The sequence below is a fragment of the Colius striatus genome, chromosome Z (genome assembly GCF_028858725.1).
Source record: "Colius striatus isolate bColStr4 chromosome Z, bColStr4.1.hap1, whole genome shotgun sequence".
NCBI classification, from domain to species: Eukaryota; Metazoa; Chordata; class Aves; order Coliiformes; family Coliidae; genus Colius; species Colius striatus.
In genome coordinates this window covers 58,369,837-58,396,355 of record NC_084790.1, presented here as the reverse complement: position 1 = coordinate 58,396,355, position 26,519 = coordinate 58,369,837, and the positions used below count along the sequence as shown (strand labels likewise).

At 35.0% G+C, this 26,519-nt stretch overlaps 1 protein-coding gene across 1 annotated transcript in view; it reads right to left on the bottom strand.

Annotated features, from left to right (window-relative positions):
• The window catches only part of CCDC171 (coiled-coil domain containing 171), a 128,559-nt gene that overhangs the window by 45,414 nt on the left and 56,626 nt on the right, over window positions 1-26,519 (bottom strand). The window contains 7 exon segments of the mRNA XM_062018832.1: window positions 8,069-8,266; window positions 10,598-10,753; window positions 11,393-11,619; window positions 16,524-16,640; window positions 17,349-17,853; window positions 23,276-23,464; window positions 25,171-25,338. Of these exon segments, the coding sequence (XP_061874816.1) occupies window positions 8,069-8,266; window positions 10,598-10,753; window positions 11,393-11,619; window positions 16,524-16,640; window positions 17,349-17,853; window positions 23,276-23,464; window positions 25,171-25,338 (1,560 nt within the window).

Here is a 26,519-nt window from a genome sequence, read left to right as displayed (position 1 = left end):
AGGCAACTTCTAAATCATTCTGTTGAAAAAGTATCAAAGATATATTACATCCCAATATTCAGTAAGAAGATCAAAGTGCTATAAAAGGACATTGACTGAGTGTCTCCCTTCCCTTTAGATATGCCTTATGTCATACCATGTGCCAACCAAGAGCACAAACCTTAAACAAGAAACACATTTTTCTGAGCATAGTATACACAGGACCTGAAGCAGATATGGCAAACACTGACGATAACAAATCGCTGCAACTGTCAAATTGAATTATTATTCATATTTTACACTTTTGTTATGTTTCCTAAGATAAAATGGCACCCTAATGGTACAAAATGTGGAAAATTACTTGTTTTGCTTTGCCTATAGAAACAATAGTAATAAGTATGTCATATTATTAAACATATTGGGTGACATCACACAACCAAATACTTTAGTAGATTATCTTTTTTTTTTTTTTGTACACCACTTATTCCTTCATTCTCAAACCAAAGAAATTTTATTGTATGTAAGCAAAGTCTTATTTATAAATAAAAGCTAGGGATTGTTATGTAGAATTGAGAATCTTAAATTACTAACTTTTAAATAACTTATTTATTCTATAGTCCACAGACAACATAAATAAACAAACAAAACACCCAATAATTAAGGTGGTTTTAATTTAGCTAGAAAACATTTTAAAAGGTCCTTCTAACTGAAATAGTAAAAAGATTTATGTAGCAACTAGAACTTCAGTGGGTTTTTCATAAATACTGCAAAAGTCAACATAAAAATTTAGACAACATTAAAAAAAGATAATTTCTGTCTTGATTTTATTAATCTGCTACAATTTTCTAGAGCTTCTGTGCTTTCCCTGATTAAAAGAAGACAGTGGAAAGTTGTATAAAACTTGAAAAAACTTGCCTTTGAAAAATCATCAAATACCTAATGAAAATAGAGGGTCAAATTAAATTCAAAGACCAAATTACATGAACAATAGGCATAGCTGCTGTCATTGTACATAGCCAAGAAAGGAGTCCAAAGTGCAAAGGAATGCATCTCTTGCTTTATCCTATATGTCAGTTAGATCCATACTTAACTATATTCGAATAGCTTAACTATATTCCAACAAGTATTTGAGACTTAGTTACTTATGGGTTCATAAGAACATACAAAGATCTTTACAGAGTTTGCTTCGTACAAATAGGAAGGGAGACCACGGGAAAAACTGACTTGGGTGAAAAAAAAGACTGGGCTCTACAGACATCCTAGATAAACAGCAGAAAGACGCCAATCTATGTTTAAAGGACTTGTATATCAAGAACATGTATAGCAGAAAGTCCTACACAGTGATATCTAAACTACTAGAAAAAACAGGGTTCGGAATATATATTTTAAAATATCACATGCTGTTTTTAAAGATCTATTGATCCCCTCTGCACATCTCAAGGTAACAAAGTTACTTTGTAGTTGACCCAATAATATAACAAAGATCTCCTGGGCACTGGATTTAGCAAGAAGCCGTTCTGTATTTCTGAGTGAAAATTGAAACATAGTTGAAGGTTTGAAATAACAGGGATAAATGGTATGTAAGTACATATGCTTAATAATTACACACTGTAATTACACAATAATCCCGTTTTTCTTCCAAATTACATGTCAATAAATCTTTCTCACTGCACTATAAATTCCAAGGTCATGGACAGAGGTGTTTATTAGTATAATTACAATGCAGCACTAAAACCATTAAGCTTTTAGATCCTGATATTGTTCCACTTATTCTTCCCTTCTCCCAAGGGAGGTGAATAGTTCCTACCAATATAACAGTAGAAAATATTGCAAGTTACTTTTGAGACTATTATTTAAAAGCTTTAGTTGATGCAATTATTTTGTTTGCCTTTTTCTTTATTTAAGCTTTGACAGAATGTAAGATTTTTGTCGTCTTTCTTTTTTTAATAGCACAGTGTAAGAATTCTCTGAGATAGGCAACGGTACTACATTGTACAAATGTACTTAAAATAATTCTAGATTTCACAGTGTGTCACTAAAATCAATATAATACACCAAAAAGACCTAATGTCTTAGCCATCTGTTGAGAAGTAACTGCAATTCAAATTACCAATTCTTGTTTCCACATTAGTTTCATTACTCCCATTCCCATTAGTTTAATTATTCCAATTCACAATTCTACCTGTCTTGGTTACTTGCCTTCCTTTGTAAACTATAGGAAGAGCACTTAAGTGCATGATTAGTAAAATGGCTGTTGAAATCAGACCAAGACCAAACTTACTCTGTAATTTTCTGTAAAAGTGAAAACCTATTCTTACTTGAAAATCAACTCCTGCTCAGAATTAGCTTTCAAAGACTAACTAAAGTGGTGTTAGTAACTATAACATTCCATGACCAGTGCTTGCACTAGGTTCCTATATTACAATTCTTTAATTTCCTTAAACTCTGATATGTTCAATATGCGATTTTTTTCTAACATGGAGATGTCTTTTCTTACTAGATAAATAATGTCTACACCTGACTAGATAGAATATAAATGTAACAAACTGACAATTCTTTTCACTCTTCTCTCAATGTGAAGTAGACAAAAACCACCTGAACAATATTGTTACTACTAACCCATTAAATAGTGTGTAGTATGGCAATTTAAAACATAACCAAAAAAAAAAAAAATCATTCACCTGGTATGAATACATGTTTGAATTCCAATGTAAAACCTTAACATTACAAAAACTACAGTGAACTATTACCAACATTCAACTTGCAAACCTAAAGCAAATAAGAACTGCAGAGGAAGGAAGGAGTAAGACAATAGTAAGACAATGGTAAACAGCGTCTAATTAAACTATGTATGACTCAAACTGCAAGATATTTGTGATAGTGAACTTCATGTTAACACAAATCATAACTAGTTCATAACTGGAAATTTTAACTTTATTCTTATTCTGCTTATTATTTACATATTTTCCAGAAAGCCTGACTAAGAAAAGTTAAGGCAGACCTTCAACGATTTTGGTTGCTAGTTGCTTGGTTGCTTCATTGATGACTGTGGAGCAAATACAATACTTTTCTAAAGGCCATGTACTGACCTCAGTCCCTCTAGAGTACTCATGCTGATACTGATGAATGTTCTAGGCACAGAACAAAGAAAATACACAGACCTAACAACCTGGCTGGAAATAAGTTAGTTCAGTGAGGAAACACAGAGATCAATATTCCTAATGAGGTGATCTCTAAAGTGGAAACAGAACAGGGCAACCCTTGGACCCTGAATCTTAGGGGCTAACCAGAGAAGCAAAGAAAGGAGAGCTGTGCACAACATAAAGAGATGTTTTCAAAGTGCTAAATAGAATAGAGTGCAATTATTTATTTGTAAGAGAGGATTTAATGTACAAGTTTGTTGTTTTGGTTTTCCTTTAATCACAAACTAGACAGAAAGACTTAAAACAAACAAACTTCATGGACAAACCACAGAAAGGAGAAATTTAAGATGAAGTTTAAGTTTTCTGAAGTGCAGACTGAGTAGACTTCACCACATGTCAATTCCTCTTCCCCTCTGTGAAGAGAAGCTCTCAGGTCCAGTCCACAACAGGATGCTCTCTATGTGTCTCTCCTATTATGGAAAGACAGCAGCTGCTAGAAGGACATTTGGAAAACTATTTCTTCCCATACACCTGAATTCCATGTACAATGCATAGCAGTCTTTAAACAAGAAAGCACAAAGGACCAGCTCCAGGGCAAGACTTTAGCTCACCTAACTCTTTGAAGACTAAGAAGTTATCAGTAGTAGAAGTTAGATAACAGAGGAGGAGAATTGAGCAGGCTTACTTATTTTAGCAGTAGTGTTAACACAAACTGAAATACATGACAAAACTGTTTAACCTGTAATTTAATGTAATAAGAAAACATATGACCCCTTTCAACTAAGAATTGGGCTGATGGCAATGCTAATCCATTCTTACCTACCTTATAAATTATTTAGGTGTTCAGAACATAGAGAGTATGGGAACTAAAAAAAAAAAAAAAACCTCACATTTAATTAATGAATTATGAATTTTAGTTTCTAACTTATTCAGAGGGGAGCTTGCTTCTCCTTAAGATGCTAAATTTGATTAATACAAATTCTCTATTAAGATAGATGCTAATGGTAAATAGTGATACTGCTTTCTAACGAACTGGTTTTAGTTCAACTGGGCAACACACAGAAATCCTGTTTTTTTGACCAAGTGACAAACAAGTTTCAGGGTGCACCCAAATCCTCAGTTCACCCAAACCTTAACAGTCTTTCCAGTTTAAGATATCAGAGTTTAAGAAAAAAATTATTTTTCAGGGAAAATACGTGGAAAATACATGTATGAAGAGGCAAAGCAACAAACAGCAGCAAATCATATACCACCATCTGAAATCCACACCAAGAACAGCAAGCCTGCTCAGGGAAAATACGCACTTCTAACAAAGCTAGAAATCTCAGTCTCCATTAGAATCTGATTGGTTCAGATCTATCTGCTTAGCAAAGGATACTACACTTTCTGCACACAGAATATGCATGTAATGACTTAAATGGAATAACAAGAGAAAATTAACACTGTAAAACCTTTACATCAGAAAACATTCTTCCACGAGTGTTAGCAAAGCAATAGGATGAGACTCTTTACTCTCTTATGCTGTCATAAGTCAACAGCAGCTTCCCCAATCTCTGCAGAGTAAATAAAGCACAAATTTAGGGTATCTTTTTCTAAAGCATGTATGGAACACTATTTTTAGGCAGATCAGTAGCAAGCTACATGATTTAGCATATATTGCACTTGAAATGCGCACAGAGTTATTCATTAACAATTTATAAGACATGTTCCATAAAGTAAACTTTAAATAAATACTAAAGGTACTAACATACCTAAAAGGAGGCAAATATACACCCCGTGACTGTCCATAGGTAGAAAAGGTATTCTACTGGCATTAAGACATGTTTGTAAAATTATTTCTGCTATAGATGCCTGTTTAGCATTTGTGTAAAAGTTTCTCTTCAAAGACAGGAGAATCGGCACAAGTGATTTAGCTCATCTAATAAAAAAGTGGTGTAAAATAGTTGCTTAGTTCCAGCTGACCTTGAATGTAATTGGTTACCTTGGATGTCTCTATGGTACATGCCATTAAAAAGATAAAAATATACAGGATTAAAATCTGAACTGATAAAGCTAAGAAATTAAGTACTACTCCTTTAATAAGCCTACTTTATGAAAGTACATGAATACCAAAATATCTCCTTACTGATTGCTGTTGAAGTGTGAATAAGTTTTAAAGTAAGTTATCAAAAGTAAATGAATCTATTATTTTTTTCTCTTTGTTTAAAACCTATAAATAAAGAATTTAAAGCAAAGTTTTTTTACTCCATAACATTCTGCTCCATCTGGAATCACTTGTACATAAACCCATTCTCCAACTTTTTATTTACACTTAGTCTAGACTTATAGATTATTCTGTATATTAAGATGAAGAGGGAGGCATTTTTTTCTATTCTAGTTTTTCAGTGCAACAGTTCTTGTTTTTCAATACTTTCATACTATTTAAGTTTTAAAGATTATGCAACTGCAAGAACATTGTTTTACAAGGTCAAGGGTGATTATTGCAGAGATGAGATTGTTTCACTGTACTGCAAAACAAGAGCTACAAAAAAAAAGTTTCAGTCATAAAAACCAATTAGCCAAGAAAAAAGGGTCTGTTATTTAAAACAGAGCATGTACAAAAAACATTTCTACTTGAAATTATTAAAGCCATGAATACAGAGAGGAAAAAGTAGTTTATGAAAAACTTGTTAAGTCTTAAAAACCAAAACTTGTAGAGTGCAAAATTTTCTAAAACTCCTTTTACCCCCTGGTATCAGAACACTGTGTGTTAGATTGTTACCCGATTTTAGGAAGTATTTATTCAGCACAGGTTTGGAACTGTAAAAACCAATGATGAAAACTGAAGGCAAGATGATGACTTAGGAAGTATCCATTATAAAAACTTATATGCATGATTGAAAAAAAAAAAAAAAAAAAATCAAGAAACACTAGTTCATGAACACTTTTTGTCATGCTACCATAATTGATCTTGTTTCCTTGATACAGTTGCAGTTAACAGGCTATACAACCACAATGCCATGTTGTGCAAACTATCGAAATAAACACTATGAAGAAATTAAACAACATTCTTGTATTTAAACAGAAGCTTAGGGACAGCATCTGGTAACAAATCTACAACTTAAATTTGGTTCAAGAATTGCAAATTATGGAGCAATACCCTTAGAAAACCAAATCAGTGTAATTCCAAGTGTTAAATTTCAGCTCTAAGGCACACTTCATCAACTTCCTTAGCTTCCAATCACAACAGCTATATTACACGGCATTGTGTCTTCACAGCTTGCAGGTATAATCAGGCATTTACACTAAATCAGGTTGTTCCAGTAGTAAACAGCTGCTCTAGAGTTACAGAATTAGGATACATTTTAGGAGCACTGCTGTCTTTAAAAAATTATCTAGCCTTTAATTAATAAAAAACAGAAGCTGTGAAATATAATTCAGTGTCTAATAATCCATGTAATAGATGTGCTTAAGACTCCATCTTGTATTTTAAATGGCTGCAAATGACTTTTTGTTTCATTTCCTCTGGACAAATGTAAAGGTATATTTTACCTATGAAGTAAAACATGGTGAAATACCATGCATTAATGCATAAAGAGTAGACACTAATGAAGATTTCAAATAACATGTCTTCTATTCCTTCCCTTCCTTATGATCCCAATATCCATTTATAATTCTTGAATTAATTATTTCCCAAAGAAATCAAACACAAGTCTAATGGCTCATATACACTGCAGTTTTATCTGAATCAAAAAAGCAATAGTACTAACAAGGAACCTGGCAAACCTTGGATAAGTTTATTCTTACATTGAAATGAAACAGCCAAAGTTAGGGGACTAGGAGGGAGAAAAAGATACTAAAACCAAAAGGAACATTGGATATATCATTGGTTTTCACCCTTAGTGATGTAAGGCATTTTTAATAAATAATACTGCTAATGAAAATCCTCCTAAATAATTTTAACAATATCCTTCAGCTTCTTTCGCTGTAAATCACGTTCAGCTCTGTTGCAAGTAATTTTCCTTGACATCCCTTTTCACTGTTGTATTTTCAACACTGGTTCCTGACATTTCTACTCGTTTTGTAGCTTGCATCTTTTTGGTTCTTCTCCCACCTGTTGACATTTCTTATCACTTCCTCTCTAAATATTCTTCAGCATCACAAGTGCTTTTATTTCTCAAAATACCAGGGAAACAGTCTTTTGCTGAACTATCAGTTCACAAAAGAATACTGGGAGGTGGAAAGACAGCAGTAGGGCTGAAAAGCAGACACAAGCAGCAAATTCTGCCTTTTCAATTTATTTTTAAATAAAAAATAGCTTAAAGCTGCAGAGCTCAGGTCACCACACATTACTGGCTTGCCATGACAACATTTTGTCTCTTTGCATGTAAGATATCCACCTAGTTTCAAAACTTTTATTCTCTTTCTGCTCCTTGATTTGCTATCAGGGATTCTCCTATTATTTCTTATGTCTGAAGTACATGCTAAATCCAAATGAAGAAGGATCTTTCTCTGCCTCACCTAGCACATTCCAAACTGATACATGCATTCTTGACCTTAAGAATACATTCAGAAACAGCTAATCCATGTTCTAAAATATTCTTATGATCTCTATCAAAAAAAACAAAGTGTTCTTGTACTTCTTCCTGCATTTTTCCTAGTCTGAAAACACCACGTGACAGCTACAACTTCTGTATCTTATGTACCATGCAAAACCCAGACACTTCACAATTACAGGTATTAGTGTACACCTCCCAGTCCCAAAAGCAGAAAACGGACATTATACCTTGAAGTTTCATCTTAAAAGCATTTTTGAGTACCCTAAAATTCCAATGGACTGAGTAATATGTGTTCAATTACTCCTATAATTTTATTTACATATGAACTGCAGATTTGGCTTATTCACTAAAAGGTAAATTTCTGATGCTTATTTCAGAAAAATGATCTTTTTACCTTTATAGTTTCACTAAAGAATTGGGTTTATCTGCCTCTTGACTGAAGTGCAATTCCAGTTTATTATTTAACTCCTGTAGGTGTTGTGTCTGTTCATTCAAAAGTACTTGTGCCTGACACTCCCAACGTAATGCATTCTTTAATTTTTCATATTCACTTTCAAATCTCTCATGGGTGATCAATTTCTGATAAGGGAAATAAGTTCTGCTTGACTGTGTAAGTGTATTCACTTGTTTAGAAGATCAACTTTCAGAGTTCCACATATCAAATTTTAAAACAAAAGCACGCTAAAGATGAATATTTAGGGTTTTTAACATGAAGACAGATCACTGAAGAATAAAATGTCTGACAACTTTATTCACTGTACTTTTTCAAAAAACCATTCAGGGTACTGCAAACAGCATGCATTCATTATTCTACTCAAATTAGCACCCCGGGTTGTAAAGAATCAATATCTAGAAGGGAATATGCAGATCAATATCCCACATTTCAGTGCATATCTTATTAACCTTTGTAAATGCCTTCCTGGACTCTTTCTCACCTACCCAATGTGTTCCAGAAAGAAGAAATAGTTCTTCATGGAAAATCATCCTCTACATTTTAACACAATATAAAATGTGACAATTTCATCTGTCTCAGAATAAAACCCATTAAAAACACAACTGAAGATTGTTAGATATACCCTTGTCCATTTGAGTATAAACATCCATTTTACCAGCAAGTAACAAGACGAAGAAGAATTAAATCATCTATTAAGTACACTCTGCTTTTAAGTGTTTTGATTGGGACACACTGACAGGTCTATCAAGAAAACCTCACGATCACCCTTGAGTACAGCTATAAAAAAGATTGCTCATTCTGAGACACGATTGTATCGGTTATGCTGCATACTCATAAAGTACATATAAAAATCCTTACCCATTCACTCTCTGAGCTCATATTTTGTGAACGTAACATAAACAAGCATAGGAGGAAAGGTGCCCAGTTAACTTCCAGCACACTAAAGCAAGACAAGTTTCTTCCCCTTCTCTACAGACTGATAGTGAAGTTACATTGAGTATAGAATCATTTAATCACAAAATAATTTTGGTTGGAAAGGACTTTTAAGATCAAGTCCAACCCCTAACCTCATATTGCCCAGCTCACCACTAAACCTGGTCCCTCAGCTCCTCATCTACAGAGCTTTTAAGTCTCTCCAGGGATGGTGACTCAGCCACCTCCCTGGGCAGTTGTTCCAGTGTTTAACTCTCTCAGTGAAAAAGTTCTTCCAAATATCCAATCTAAACACACCCTGGCATAACTTGAGGCCATTTCCTCTTGTCCTATCATTCATTATCTGGGCGAAGACCTCCACCTCATTACAACCTCCTTTCAGGCAGTTGTAGAGAGTGATCATGTCTCCCTTCAGCCTCCTTTTCTTCAGACTAAGCATCCCCAGCTCCCTCAGCCATTCGTCATCAGACTTGGTCTCCAGACCCTTCACCAGTTTCATTGACAGTCTCTGGACGCACTCAAGTACCTGTCTTTCTTGATAGGAAGCAAACCCACAGAGACAAAATGGCACCAATTCCTCAAACACTGTATCTGTTACTCACTACACTGTCACTTCAAGTGCTTAAGAAGCTTTTTTGTTGTCTCTCCTCATTCCTGACTGACAGTGCTATTTTAAAGGTTAGTGAACCCATAGCCTTTAAGTAAATCAATCAGGGACAGCAAAGGGTCAGAGGAATGTGGTGCATAGTTGCTAACTGAGAATGTAGAAGGCTTTTTTTTCCTTTCCATACACTTACTCCTTCAAAGGAACAGCCACACTAAAATCTGCATTGACAAGCTCAGAATAGAACCTGTACTCAAAGACACAGTATTGTAATACTCAGAAATATCCACATAGAGTTTAAAATACTACATTAATGCTTTATGGACTTCTCATGGACATACTTATTTGATATCCACATTCCAGCCAACTTTACTGTGTTGAACTGAAATCTAAAAATCCTTTTAGGGCATATAAATAACACCAATATTTCCACATAAGGTAGAAAACCTGGGTTGCTGAAGACCAAAAATGGAATTTACATGGGATACCTCTTTCTACAAATCAAAGAGAAACTCCCATGGAAAGGAGATACTTCTAAATAGCAACAGAAGAAGAGGAAACAGCCTTAAGTTGTGCCAGGAGAGGTTCAGGCTTGATATAAGGAGGAATTTCTTTACTGAAAAGGTTGTCAGGCCAGCCCAGGGAGGTGGCGGAGTCACCGTCCCTGGAAGTGTTTAAGAGATGGTTGGATGTTGCACTTATATGGGCTGGTGGTTGATAGGGCTAGGAAAAAGGCTGGACTTGATGATCTTAAAGGTCTCTTCTAGCTGAAACAAAATGATTCTATGATTCTAAATATGCCTAACTTACAGTTTAGTGACATTTACAAGGTAAGTTTTCCGAAGATTCTGTTAACAGTAGATTGATTTTATACTCATATAAAAAATTGTATAAAATGGAGGTTCTCTAGTGAGCAGTCTTCTCTAAATCAAATACTTAATTGCACTTGCAGGCTCTGGGTTTTGTCAGCTTCTTTCTTCATCTCATTGGAATTCCATTTGAATTCTCCAAGTTTTAGATGTAGCGACTGTCGTTCCATCTCTGCTGTATAAAGTCTTTGTGTAAATTCAAGTACTTGCTTCTGCAAGGATGCTACAGTTTTCTGTTAGTAAACAAAAACAAATTCATACACTATAAAACATGCTATTTTAGCAAGAAAATTCATTCCATTTAATGCCCAAACTAGACAAAGCTGTTATTTTGTCCCCCATCTCCAAAAGACACAAGTGCAAAAATGTGAACCTGTTTCACCTAACGTTGAAGGTTACTGAAAATTCTGTTTTCAAAGAAGTATCTATTTTCAGCTAAAGTCCACAATAAAAGACAGATTCTGTGGGAAAGTTTATCCTTTCATTTTGGTTAAAGAGAAGAAGATTATCTTTACTGAAAGACAAAACAGTAAGCAAGATGAGAAAAAGAAAAAAACAAAAAACAAACAAAAAAGCCCTGAACCTTAATATTTATTTAAAGCCAAATGCAAGTTTGTTCTTATAAAGCTATTAAAATTGGAAACATCAAATCTCTTCTTAAAGTTCTTTGACAATAAAAGAAAATTTCTATTTATGTCCTTATTCTTATAAGTGCTGCAAATGAACTTCTGAATGTCAATATAGTTAGCTTCAATATAATAGACTCATAAGCTATCTGAAACAAAATCTGTGGTACTATCAAGAGAGCTTCACTGTAACACTTGTGCTGTGAACCTACTGGTTACATACAGTGTCTCTAAACTTACACATACCATAATGGGTAGTCTGTCATGCAATCCATCTTCCAGGGCCTGGGTATTTACTTTATGAAGTCCATGAGACAGGCTCTGTACCAAGGAGTCTTTCCCCAGATAACTAATGTTCCTGCTGTTACCTAGTGGAACAGTCTCCATTATTACATTCAGGTTGTCCATAAGTTTTGAAAAGGAGTTCCTGGCTGCACTTACAAGTAAGCGTCCAGAAAGCCAGGCCTTTGGCTCTTTAAGAAACAACAGCAAAAAAAAGAAATATCAAGTAGGTTATCAGTTTGAGGGTTTTTTTGCAGTAGAAAAACAACAACAAAAAGCACCTTTAAAGTACCTAGAAGGAAATGGCCAATAAAGCATGCAAGATACAGTAATATTTTAGAGGCAATGAACACTGTACTCCTATCAATCTTTGGCTAGAAGGATAGGACAGGATTCTAAAGAATAGGACTTGTTTGTCAAAGAAAACTCTTTCACTTATTTCTTTGTTCTCTTCCAATATTATACTTTCTTAAGTCCTTCTTTGGTGTTCTAATTTTGTAATTCAGAAAACATGTAAGATGGATGCAAGCAAATGCAAGCCAGGTCAAGTATGTCAGAAGTGACAGCACGTGTTAAATCACTTTATCACAATATTTACAATGCAAATTTCTGAGGGTTTCCCGACACGTCTTCCCTCCCCTCTATAGATGTCTAAATCATTTGCTGTTGAAAATTAGTGAGCCTTGGTACCTTAATGCCATACTATTTATATTCTGAGACAAGAGAATATAATTTACCTTATTCCAAGGCAATTAAAATTTTACAGCTACAATTACTTATTTTCCCACAGGATTTTGGTAATCATCCTTCTCATATAATGGACTTAAGGCCCCAGCACACCCAACATGTCCTGCTTACTGCTAGATTCGTCAGGTCTGTAATTAATAATTGTATTTAATGTTGATAAATAAAATTGTCAGTGCTCCTTCCACTAATTGGTATTCCAGATAACAGTTAATAGGTTTATTTATGCCTTAATAAAAGTCTTGTAATTTAGTTTTCTCTCTGCTTGGCAGGTCTTAATCTGTCATTACGTGTCTTATGATACTATCAGTGTAAGATGACAAGCATGGAAGAGCTTATTTACATTTAGTAGTACAGTAGATCTCCTGTTGCTGCGGTGAATGAAAATATTTATTTAAAAGCATAAAAAGAAAAAACTACCATGGCTTTTTTAAGTTAAAGAATGTCTTTTCATACATTGAAAGGATAAAGCCAAAGGTTCAAAGTAAAAAAAAATTATTACTTATATTTTAAGATTATGATTCTTGTCATAAAAGAATTTATAATTTACTCATGAAATGAAATTTATCTGTAAGCAAACAAACCAATAAAACACATAATAAAATAAATTTTTTTTTTACAGAGACATTCTGCTTTGTTTCAAAGTACCATCATTCCACTGATTCCTGTGCTTAAATGGAATACCATTTTTAACTACATCCTCTCCATAACCCCAGCTAAGTACAAAATTTGTCTTTTCTTCATGTCTAAGATGGCACACTATGAATCTTTAAAGCTAAAGATCTTATCCCAAAATTTTATCTTGCACTTCCAACTAACAAAACATCCTTTGAAATAAATAAAAAAATAAGTTCTCATTCTCATAACTACTGCTATTGTAATGCTCTGTCTACTTTAGGCAAGGCTACTCCCTTTTCCTTGCATTGGTTCTCTATTACTGTTCACATAAAAAAAAAGCTACCTTCATGAGGAATGACAAGGCAAATCATTGCCTCTGTTCAATTTTTTTTTAACGAAGACTACTTTGGAGTAAACACACAAAAATATATTGATGCAAATTACTGACTTCTTTGAAAGTCAAAATGAAAATATAATGTGATTCCATGAGGAACTGTATGTATCATCCTTGGGAAGAGAATATATGGTTTCAGTATACACATTTTAAGTACTTGTTCACAAAGGATGAATGAATTACAATAAAAGTATTAGGTAATTTACAGTGTGATAAGAAATCATTAACACAAATAGAGGTATACCACAAAGAGTGATTAATACTTAAATAAACAAAGAAAAAGACAATGAAATGTGACATCTTATTTTACTGACAGATTAAGAAACAGTTCTTGTTTTCTGTTTTGGTAAAATAGAATAGTCAGCAGGATGAACTTAGTACTACTATACAGGATTAACATTTTCATGCTAAGGTTCAAAAGCTTTCTGGTTGTAAGAGTTGATATCTGTATTCAGAAAGCTTGATCTTTACTTTCTCTGGTTCAAACCAACCCATAAAATTAATCTTAAAAAAAAAAAAAACAAACAACAAAACAGATCAAAACAAAACACACCAACATTTCCACAAACTTGTGTTCAAACTGTGGCTTGGAGATCACTCCAAGACACGCTGGAATGAGAACTAGCCTAATGAAGAATGTAAAGGGAAATGATCATGAATGGCAAAACAAACCCACCTTTTTTTACGAGTTAAAACCTCAGGAAATATGCTCCGAATGACCAGAGTGCCCATTCCCAAAAGTTCCACTGTTATCTGAGTGATATGGATTTGGTTTCTTTCAGCTGTCTCAAATGGTTGCTAAGAACTTAGCCATCTTCAAATGTAATCTTTAGGACATTGACCATTCTATACTGTAGATCCAGATAGCACTTTCTTGTGCCTGCTCTCCCTGTGAAGTCTAATCTAGAACTGACATTCTTTCTAGATTTGAAGAAAATAGATACCTCTCACACTGCATATTTATATTTTAAAAAATTAAAATTTAAGTCAGTCTGAAGGTTTAAATCAAAACAGAAATATGTCTCACGGAACATAAAATAATTTCCTACATATGCAAGCTTTCTTTAGAGGCTTAGCACTCCAGCAATACTAGAAATTTCATGTCAAACTTCAAATTATTTATTATAATTTTTTTGAACCAAAAGTTCTTGGAAGACTTTTGATCTCATGAGCAACAGAATTCCAAGTAACACATGAGCAATTAGATCTTCAAGTTCTATGAAAATTACTTAAAATAGAGATAAGCTATCAAAGTTTCACCAATGTGACTGTGGATATCACATTTTTATCATGACTTTTCCTAAGTCTCAAAAACAAAACAGAGTCCACTAGAATTCCCATATACTTCAATACCAGCAAAATATTGTGAGGTTTAGGGTATTCTAACTAGTTGCTTCAGCACATGGATGCTGCTGTGAAGTTTCTCTTTTTTGTCAATTAGCTGTTCTTACTCAACACTCTATACATAAGAACACTCGTAGTATAAACTCTGTAAACATTCTGAAACACAGTTCAAACTTTGTTTTGTAAGGATGTAAATTTAAGTTATTGGAAACAGAACAACCAAAGAAGAAAACACCTGAAATTGAATCAAAACACTTTTGATTTGATTGCTAACTTCTGGTCCCAGTTTACTATTCAGGCTTGTGGGAAATGTGCCACCTTTTCTCTGCCCTGTTATTTCTCTGTGGGGTTCCACATGGATGAGTTCTGGGGCCAGTCTTGTTCAACATCTTCATCAACGACCTGGATGAGGGGACAGAGCGTGCCCTCAGCAGGTTTGCTGATGACACCAAACTGGGAGGACTGGCTGATTCCCCAGAAGGCTGTGCTGTTATTCAGCGGGATCTCAACCAGCTTGAGAGCTGAGTAGAGAGGAACCTCATGAGGTTCAATAAGGACAAGTGCAGAATCCTGCATCTGGAAGGAACAACCCCATGCACCAGTACAGGCTGGGGATTGACCTGCAGAAGAGTAGCTCTGTGGAGAGGGACCTGGGAGTCCTGGTTAACATTAAACAAGCCAGCAATGTGCTCTTGTGGCCAAGAAGGCCAATGCCATTCTGGGATGTATCTTCCCTGGTGAGGCCTCATCTGGAGTACTGTGTCCAGTTCTGGGTTCCCCAGCTTAGGAGAGACAGAGAACTTCTGGAGAAAGTCCAGCGCAGGGCCATCAAGATGATCAGGAGACAGGAGCATATTCCTTATGAGGAAAGGCTGCAGGAACTGAGGCCGTTTAGCCTGGAGAAGAGGAGGCTGAGGGGGGAACCTCATTAAGGCTTATAAGCATTTAAAAGGTGTATGTCAAGAAGGTGAGGCAATAGTTTTTTGTGTAGTATACAGTGATAGGGCTAGGGTAATGGACAAAAGCTGGAACACAAAATGTTCCACTCAAGGGAAGACATTTACTGTAAGGGTAAGGGAGGCCTGGAAAAGGCTCCCCAGGAAGGGTGTGGAGTCTCCTTCTCAAGAGGCCTTCAAAACCTGCCTGGACACCTGTGTGACCTGACCTAGGCAGACCTGCTTTAGCAGGGAGGTTGGACTAGATGATCTTTAAAGGTCCTTTCCAACCCCCACCATTCTATGAGTCTATGATTCTAAGGAAGACAGTGAACAGCTGGGAACTGAGAGATGGACACTGGCAGAGACCGACTGGCACTAAAATTTTTCATAGGTGTAACAGAATTATTTACAAGGATAGATTGTGAAAATTGGGGAATCTAGACACAAACCTAAGTAAGTGTATACTTAAACAGGGAACACACTGCCTTACACTGTATGAGCAATTTAGTTCTCTTTCAAAAACCAAAAGACAGCAAGTACACCAGATGAAAATATTTATCAATCAAATGTAATTGTTTTCCAGATTGGGAAATTCTAGATTCATATAATATAAAACACAGTAGGAAATTATTTACTTTCAGTCAGCAGCAGTAATGTCCCAGGTTGAATATGTGTCAGTTTTAGAGCCTGCACTTAAGAAATACACAGATCAAATGGATACAAATTATGCAGATTTTCTCTGAAAAAAACAGGTTGAGCTTTAGTAAAATACATCTTGAATATTAGATCTGTGTTACAAGGTAACCAGGAAGATTATAAAAATTACTTCATTGGAAGCTTTTAAGAACAGGTTCTCAAATATTTACTGGCATGGTGTAGATGGATTTTTTTCTCTCTCACATTAAAATAGGCAAGCTTGCTTATATGTCTTCCAGAAACATTTCTCCAGAGATTTAATCTAGAATAGTTTAGATAAAATGCTAAAAATTGAAACAATGTAACCACCCTGGTTATTATTTTTTAATCTTCTACAACAAGATTATACTTTTTAAATTACCTGTTTTGTTAACAACATCCTGTAATTCAGTGACAGAATTGATTATTGCAGCAAGGAGGTTAGAACTAGTAAACCAGCTGAGTCCTTCACCACAGATAACTTGTTCCTCTTCACAACCTGTGAAGCAGAATTGCAGCCAGGAATAAAACTGAGTAACTTACACAGAGCACACTGCTATCTCCAGCTCATTCAGAAATAGACCAAAACTAAGTATAAAAGCCATAAAATAATTCTTCTTTCAGGACAACTTAGGCTGCCTGAAGCATGATTCCAGAACTGCTAAACCACTAAAGCAGATGTATAGTCTAGTTTGGGAAACAGTTTTTATATTATTTATCATTATAGCAGGGGGCATGAGCTGGTCTGGTAACAGTGAAGGACAAGAAAACTGCATAGTCTCTAAAAAAAATTTAGAAATTCTTTACTAATATTTTACCTGAATTAGAAAGCAACTTTTTGCATTTTTAGTGAGAATTAAACAGTAAAAGTGATTTAAAAGAAACATCTTCTAAAAAAAATGTTGATGGTCAGTCATTTAGGAACAAGACATTTACTACAGAGAAGATGCAGTAGCACCCAGCTCTGACCCTCTAACAAAAATGTTCACGTCTGTAGTTACAACTTTTCTTCCAATGCTTAACAGACTAAGCATCTCATTTTATGGGAAATCTCATTTGATGGGAAATCCAGAAATCAAAAATCCAGAAATTACATTTGTCAAAACGTCACTAAATTTGTCTTTACACTCTATTAATACTACTATTTTTTGTTCACTAACCATGAAATTTGACATAACACTTATCAAAGAGAAACCAATTAGCTTACTTGTCAGTTTACGCTTGCCTTTGGATTTTCCTATACAAACTAGAATTCCAACGCCGTCTTTGATGCCATTTACCCAGGAGAAGAGGGAGCTAGAAGACTGAGCTAAAACTTTAAGTCTGTTAGCTGCCAAAACCACAATCACACCTCTTCGGAATACATAGATCAGGCCTTTGAAGCTTCTTTTCTTCAGTTTTGCTTCACCTTGATTGTCTCCCTCTGCATCGGAGAGAGCATGAACTAGAGTCCTAATCTTCTGGTTCGCTAATTCATAAATTCTGACCTGATCCTGGAGAAAGTCTCTTTGGAAAGACATAGCACACAATTGGCCATAGAGAGGATACAGGGCACCTGCCAATAGTGCACAGGCTGCCAGGAGAGATGAATGCTCCTTCTGAACCTGCATTAACATATTTTTTACAGAAATATTTTCAAGAGCCAATTTCTCCCATCTTTTTTCAAGGACACTAATTTTTTCTTTGTTTTTCTCTGCTGCTTGTTGGAATTCCTAGGATAGGGACAAAACAAACAAACAAAACCAGAAGAAACATTAACTAGAAGATATTTTTTAAAATAACATCATTTTTACCTAGACAAAAGCTAAAAGACAGTTTTTTTCAGATTCAACTCACATATTAAAACAACAGAAAGCTATTAGTAATGACTGTCAAAGTACTTCTAACAATTACAGAACCAGATATATGAAAACAAATCACTAGTATGAGCAAAATTTGTACAGCCTTCAACTGCAGACTCCAGATTCCTGATGACAATACACTAGTACTGCAATAGCCCATAGATGGTCCAACAGTATCTGCTTGTCCACAATACAGTTTTATGAGTTAGCTTAATAATAAGCAATTACATGCTCTAAATTCAGAAAGAACATTGTTCTTCAAAGCAGGAAAGAAAGTTAGTGTAAGAGAGGAAAAAAAGGAGACTCTGGAAGATAAACCTAGACAGATTGGCAGCAGCTGGGAAAGGGGAAGTAAAGGTGATCTCTTAATTACTTTGTAATCAACCCCCTACTTATATATTCACAGATTAATTAGGTCTCATACAGAATTGAGTTTTCAAAAGAACAGTGTAATACAGATATTTTTATTTTGACTAGTGCCATTACAAATTTTTTCAACTTGCAGAACGTTTTTTAGTTTTTTTCCTCTATATGCCCTGAAACAGAGAGAGTTAAAACAGCAAACTGATGTTGCAAAATGGAGACGCCAACAAGCCAGGGAATGTCGGGACTAAGGCTGGACCATGAAAACTGCTTGTTTTTGATAATGTGCAGTTATTGAACAAGAATGAAGACACTACACTGGGAATTCAGAGACTTCTACTGGCTTCTTGGTGCATGAGAGTCTTCTGTGACTGGAACAACCACTTGAAGCTACATTCAAACAGGATCCAAAAGTGTAAGGAGATAATAAATTTTAAGCAGTATTCACAAAGAACTCACAAGCTCAAGTTAAACACTTATGCTCCAGTTACAATACATGGATGCAAAAATGCAAACAAATGGAATGACAAATCTGTATGATGAAGAAAAGAGAGGATTATGCTAAGCTTCAACTATCGCTCTTAGAGCTATACGCAGTTTTTTTTAAAATAGGGTGAGGTTATTTCAGTTATCAGCGGCCAAAAGAGAAGTGGTGTAATCCAGCCACATTCCCATGCATTCTACTACTTGCTACAGGTCCCAAGTGAGTAGTTTAGGGGGCATCCTAGGAGGAGAAAAAATACATAGCTATCCCTAGAATGGAAATGAAAGATTCCACACCTCTATACGGATGTACTCTAGTCAGTTCAACATGTCTTTGACAATGTCTTTTAGAAAGATGAAGAGTTTTTAGTGTCATTAAAATACTTCCAGTAATAATAGAGTCGGTAACTAAAAGATTTAATTACAAAACGCAATTTACAGGCCCCACATGTCAACTCCAAAAATTTAAGTATGAACATGTACAATACTTTCAGTGCTACTGCATTATTTACAGTGTTTGATTTTTATAGAAAAAGAAACCTACTAGCGTGACTGGAAGGAATTGAAAAGGTAAGTTGAATTTAGAAAACAATTTACGGTTTCTGGCCATCACAGGTGAAAGGTCACTGTATGAGTAAACATAGTGTGATCCATACAGGGCAGCAATACTAACACTCAGTGCTCTGGCTAATTAAAGCTTATTTCTTCAAAACGCTTAGTGGTTTTTATGTTTATGCAGAAATATGCAAAAGTGAACAAGACAATCTCTGGCTGCAGAAATACAATTTTTTTTTAAGAAAATACATCTTCTTGTTTTTATTGGCCAATAATGGCTTTTGTCTCACACTGGTGGTGTGTATCTAGTGTTTTCTTGGAAGCTCATAAGCAGTTTTTGAAGTTTTTGAAAGGGACATAGAATTCTTTTCCTAAGTATTTGCAAGCCAGCTTCCTTCAGTGTTTGAGCTTTGAGGGACACCTCGGTGAGCTGCAGAGCTCAGTGGATTCCAAGAACCCTTAACAAAGTATCAGGTACTACTAGCAACACTATTTCACCCTACTCCTGGTCCTTACCCTTTATTCTGGAAGAGAACAGAACAATAAATATAATGGCACTATGACTTCAAAAGGTTTTCCTGGATTTCAGCTGTTTCATTTGTTCAAAATACAAGTCTAAATAAACAACGTCAACACCATTGTCCTCCATTTCTTTCCTGTATCTTAAGCACACAGGCCAGTCATCTACCAAAGACATCTGGTGGGACAGGAACAATATGTTTACATATACCTCTCCTTCTTTTGCACTGACTACATTGACTTTTGATACAATTGCAACATACCACAGCCTTTAGCTAATTCACCTGCATTCCTGTAAACATGAAGCTTCCAAACAAACAAAAAAAAAAAGCCAATGAAACAGAAGACTTCTTTTTCTCCCTAGGGAACTTTTTCCCCTTTCCTACTTAGCAAACCCTTTATTTTTCTGTTGAAATTAACATTTTTAAATAGTTACAGGACTTTTCTTTTACAACATATTTTTGCACATGAGAACAAAACCCTTCTGTTTTAAGTGATTGCCACAAAAAGCGGGGACAGATTAGTAAATGTCTACATAACAGACAAACAACAATGCATAGTTAAAATTCAGAGGACATTTCCTATGAGACTGTGCACAGTCTGAATAAATAATTTGTGTAAGGCTAAGGAACAAGCACAGTAACATTTTCAAAATGGCACACTATCAAATCAAGAGGATTGCATTCCTGCTACAAAAGGCAAGGAAAAAAGATATGCATTTGAAACTCTACTGACTCTCCAAGCATGGAGAGCATGGACAAAGAAAGGAGTATCTACAGAGTGCCTTGTTTATTGCTGATATGTGATAAGGCCACTCTGGGAATTTCTGTCCTACAGAAAAACAGTGAAACTGCTTTCTGATTACACCATCCATCTGACTTACAGCAGCAGCTGTGAAGTAGTACATATTAACATCCATAGATCCTATCTTGGAATCAGGAATTCTAAACAGTACTGGCTGGGGACAGAAGCAGCGGCAGGTGCCATTGCTACTAAAACATTCAGATTTTGCAGTTACATTTTAATCATAAGGAGACCATGTTTGGTTTATTTTTTTTAAAAAAAAAAGTCACAAAGCCACATCTAACTCCCTTCTGCAATTCTTCGATACCAAAACAGTATTTTCTAACAACAATTGCTCATATTGCTCTGCAGTTCGAGCTCTCACGTAACTCATGAGACTCTGAATTGATAGGCTTCGGTTTGCCTTTGTACATGTACCAACAACTCTAAAAACTAAAGAAGTGTCAAACCAGAAGGAGGAGAAAATGTCTATAACGCAGCTTGGAACACTAGTTGAAGATAAAGTTACAAACAAAAGGATGTATCCTATAACATACCATTAGCTTGGTGCAGGACAGAAAAAATCACTCATCCTACCTTTCCAGAAAAGAACTGACATCTACAAGGGATTAGTTCCTTTAACTGCTTGTAATTAACACTCAGATATTTGGATGGAAAATAGAGCAAACTGCTAGCTTCCTTGTAGTGCTAGAATAAATGTCCTAGAGTTATGAGACCCACAGTTTGACAGTGAAATCAGAATATACTGGCAAACTACATTTCACTTGCACTGACTGTATGTCTCCTATAAAATTTAACGAATAAAGCCTGTCAAAATGATTAAATTTAAATATTGCATTCTGGATCTTTTTGTAAACACTGGAATTCAGTAATATCTAAAAGATCCTTTGAAGGCATTCCGTAACTTGTGGTACAATTTTTCTTGTTTCCTAGGGAAATAAAGCTATAACATTAGTCTGTCTGCACAGCTCAGATTCAACAGAGCAGACAAATATGGCTAATAGGCTCAAAATACAATGGGCAAAAGACAATCAAGTCTTATAAAAAACCCAAACCATCAGGATTAGGATAGCCCTAATAGCAGACATCCATAGATCCTATGGATCCCAGAAATTGAAAGATATAGTCACAAATTAGAACTCCAGAATAAATTAGACTGTCATCTTCCCAGATGAAGTTTTCGCTGAATCATCTAAGTGTGTACAAACATTGTGCTGCTTAGTTTACAACACTGCCAGCTTGTATGCCAATACTACATAACCTGTGTTAGAAAGCATGCCCAAATGTTCCTAAAGGAAAGCATTTCCCTTTTAGAAATCTAGCAGTCCTGTACAGCAAGTTTAAAGATAAAGTGTTTTCCAGAAGACATGCCTAACATATGCTCCACAAAAGTGAGGCAGGTGTTTGGTGCATACTTTGCTTGCTATCTGCACAGATCAGCTGAGAAGACCATACGTTCAGCATCATTCCATAGAACAACACAATACTGCATCACACCAATTCTCCACAATACCCTAAAGTTCTGTAAAAGATTATTCAGTTCATGCAGCATCCATAGAAAACAACACTGCATAACTCCACTTCTTTTTCTTCCTTTAAAAAGGAAAAACCATTCTTAGATTTAAAATTGAAGCTTCCATATGTCATTGTTCTTGACAATTACTTCACAACATGAAACTACAAGATGCAGGGGGCAGAACTTACACTTTTTCCACTCACAGGGATGTTTTCAGCATTGTCAATATCTACTGGAAAAGTATATATTTTTTACTTGATATTTCAAGATTCTAACTCATTCCCAGGAAATTACCATGAATTGTTCTGTCTAAAAAATACTTCATAAATATGGTTTTGTGGAGTGCAAAGTCTTCCAACTCTGAGTCAAATACAGCATTCTTCTGATGAAGTAAGTTTCAGACAGTAGTCGTAAATAACAAGGCATATTCTATTTACTGTATTTTCAACACATTTTTAACTAAAACGCATGTAAAGGAATGTGACTGTAAAGACAGTGAATTATGGTTGTAGGATGACAGCGAAAATTTTAGATTGCAAATAACTTTTTTAACAATCAGTAATGACACTTTTACACTTTCAGACTACTGCTCACTCTAGTATCAGTAAAATAAAGCTTTTCAATATTGTTGAAATCCACTACTAACTGCTAATTAGTTCTTAGGGTCAGAATGCCTATATCCACATTTATCTCCAAATGACACCACATTACAGTTGCTCTACAGTGTCTCCGCAGAGCATAACACTCAAAAAGTTAACGACTGCCCTATGTAATTCTTAAAATAAGCAATTTAAATCTTATAGTTTTAACAGTCTCAAAAAAAAAATTAACTAGCAACTGCTAGACCAAATTAAGCCATACAGTTCTGTAATGTCTTAACAAAGTAATTTATTTCCTATTGTAAGCGAAGTTAATACTAGCACAATGTTGGGGTTTTTGTTATTTTAAAGATACACTAAAATTCCCAAATAACCTTAAACTGGTTAGGAGCTTAAATTAGTGAAATAAATCCATTAAATATTTACAAGGAAAAAAAAGTTCACAGCATCATACCTGTGCCCTTGCATGAACTTCCCCAAGGAGACCTGAGTACTGCTGTTCCAGATACTTTTTTTGTTTCTGCCAATAGTTTTCCTGTGCTTTCATGTGTTCAGCTATTTTGTTAAAAGCGTCTTCCTGGCTCTGCTGAAGTTCCTTCATAATACTGGACTTGTTCTTACAAATATATTCTAAGTGAGATATCTGTATGATAAGCATTTAAAAATAGATTATTTTACCTCTCAAAATACTTTTTTACTTTAATTGTATATATTTATTTAAGCAGAGACTACTTCAGCATATAATCTAAATTGTAATTTCTTCAACGTGTTTATTAAAACAAAGTAAAAGCCTTTTATGAGAGCTTACTTACCTGAACCTTGCAACAAAACTGAGACATATTTCAGAATAATGAATTTTTGTTGGTTTCAGTTTTGCTACCCTTGTACCACCTTGCAGATATCTGTTGTATTTTTTCTTGGAAACTTGAACTGAACACTTCTCATATTTTTTAAAACAAGTGCATTAAATCTTAGTGCTGCTCAATTGGTAATCCAAATATCTCAGTAGTTTAGCAGTTTGCAAGGATTGCAAGTAATAATGAAGAAGAGCCTTCAATTTGTTTGTTTTTTACTGGAAAGTCAAGACATCCCATATACTATTAAGTTTTAAAATAATTTCTGGAAATCTTAGCATACCGAATGTTTTCCTTAGAAGAAGATCATTAGCCTATGATGTGTTTTCAAGAAGGCTGAAGGGATTCACTCTGTGCTTTTACTTCACAACATTCATGCAAACTAAATGGTAGAATGAATCAAACTAACAATGACTTAAATAACCTACATATAGATGTTACTAGAGAATAGCAGGAAGGTGCAGTCCAAATAGATCACACAGAACTGCAGGACAAAAATCTGCATAATCCAGATTGCATACTATCACTTTTCAGTAATTTCCACTGACTGTTGGTGTATTTACTAAACGATCAGCACAGTCAAAATTATTCACTGTTAACTAGCGCAGTCTTTTACTCAGGCCAGAACAGTGATCACAATTCCAGCAGATGAGAAACATCCAAAAGAATTTTCCCCTTCTTACGCCCCAAGAACAAAATGTCAGGTCAGACATGATCTGGAGTTGCTCTACTACTGTAGCACTGGCCTAATCAATGGAGCCAGAAAATGAACTGAAGTCCTGAAGAGTGGTATACATTAGACTAGGGAGTCAGTCCCAGTTATTGAAAAAAAAGTCTTTTCTCTCCTAAAAAAGCAGGGATTTCTGAGGAGAAAGGCCATGTAAGCTTATTCACATAAAAATCATATAGAAAAGTACACCTTCTCCTTTAAATAATTATTAACATGTTTTATAAAAATAAGAATTTTTATTTCTGAATAGAAAATTTGTATTTCTGAATACAAATCTGATAATCCAGAAGCTACAATTAAACAAAAAAAACCCCATAATGGCATTTTTTTCAGATAGTACCTCTGAATCATAAAGATATAATTTAAAGATTATGTTCCTGGAATAAGTGCATTTTGTTTCTGTTTTATGCTAAAATAAAGACTTGCTTTATTAGTGTAAATGACTACGTTCTTTGAATTGCTTCATCAGTAAGATTAATTTATTTTCTTTTAATTAGGTCCCTGTGGCTAATATTGGCTAGTATTATTAGCATGTCCTGCACAGAAAGTGGAGCTTAGAGACTTCATACAGACTTCAGTCACATTTACATGCCCACAGCAATGGCATCAAACTGAGTTGTAGACAAGCCATAATTAATGGTATTGAATTATTAACATCCAAATTCTTTTTGAAATAAGATGAATGTCAGTCCTTTTTAATGATACTGTGATGTGGACAAATGTCACTGAATTTAATAGAGGTAGCTAGTGCCTAAGGACACTTACCTTCTCATTAGCCCTGTTGAGGTCTAAGATCAGGGCATCAACATTCTCCTGCAAGACTGTACAAAGCTCAGACCAAGTGAATCTATCTAGGATGCCTTCTGGTTGTTTTATAAGCACACAGCCTGCTACCAAATGCTGGTATAAGCTATGGAGGAAGGTTAGCTTCTCCTGAGACAAAAAGAAAAATTAACTGTTGTATCTGAAAAGTGTTAGAATCCAAAGAGATACATCATACATGTACCAACACAAGCTGCATGCAGCTGAAAAAAACGAATAAAGCTCAAGCTTTCTCAAAGTCCTCAATTCTGTGTTCATATTTACAGTCATACATATTACAGACAGAGTAAGAAAACAATTTTTACAAAATTTGTCTAATTGGACATGGTATATAAATAAAGCCGACCAAATCCTGCAATAGTTGCAACCTTGACCTGATAGAGATAAATATTTCCACACTATTAGAAGACGCAATTTAATCACTCATGTTAATACTTTCAGGTACTCACTTCCAATACCTGCATAGCACACAGAAAATTGTCTCATTGGCCTGGCAACACAACACATTGTTTATACAACTATCATTCTAAAGGCTTTTAAAAATTGAGTTTGTGTGCATTATGTATGTATAAACAAGCCTCATTCATTCACATTGATTTTAGTCATACACCATACTTGGTCAAACCATCATACTCCTAGAACATATAAGAAACTTAGCAACTTTAATTAAGACAATAGGAAGCTGTACCTCAAAAGCTGGAAGAAACAGAGCCTTTATTCAAAGTCAGTAAACCACTGAAAAAGGTTCCCATTGTTCTCCAAAGGCCTTAAATGAGGGTTTACATTAAGAAATTGTGGATGAACGAGATAGGGAACTATGATTTTTCTGAGCTCTTTTCATTATACTTGGGTGCATTTTCTCACAACTGTTTCACGGTACTTTAGTTTAAACTTTGTTTGTAGCAGATCTCCTAATTCCCCAAGGAAAATCCAGTGTGACACCATCATTACATTTTTACTTGAGCTGTGATAAACCAAGAATTATAATTACCCATTTGGCCTGAAAAAAGGGATCCCAAAACCCAAAACCAATTCACATATGTTGAATGCAAACATACTGTTGTAGACATGCTGACTTTACAATATAGCCAGGCTTTTAGTTTCCTTCACTTTAATGATTATCTGATGTGTATAACAATTCCAGCTGCTTCATGTGAACACTATTTAAATACCAGACTGTAAAAGAGGTGGAAAGAATGTTTTCTTTTTACTCAGTTGGCATCCATGTCCGAATTTGTGGAAGTAATGAGCTCAATATGCACAACAACTGTAATGAAGTATATCATTGCTAT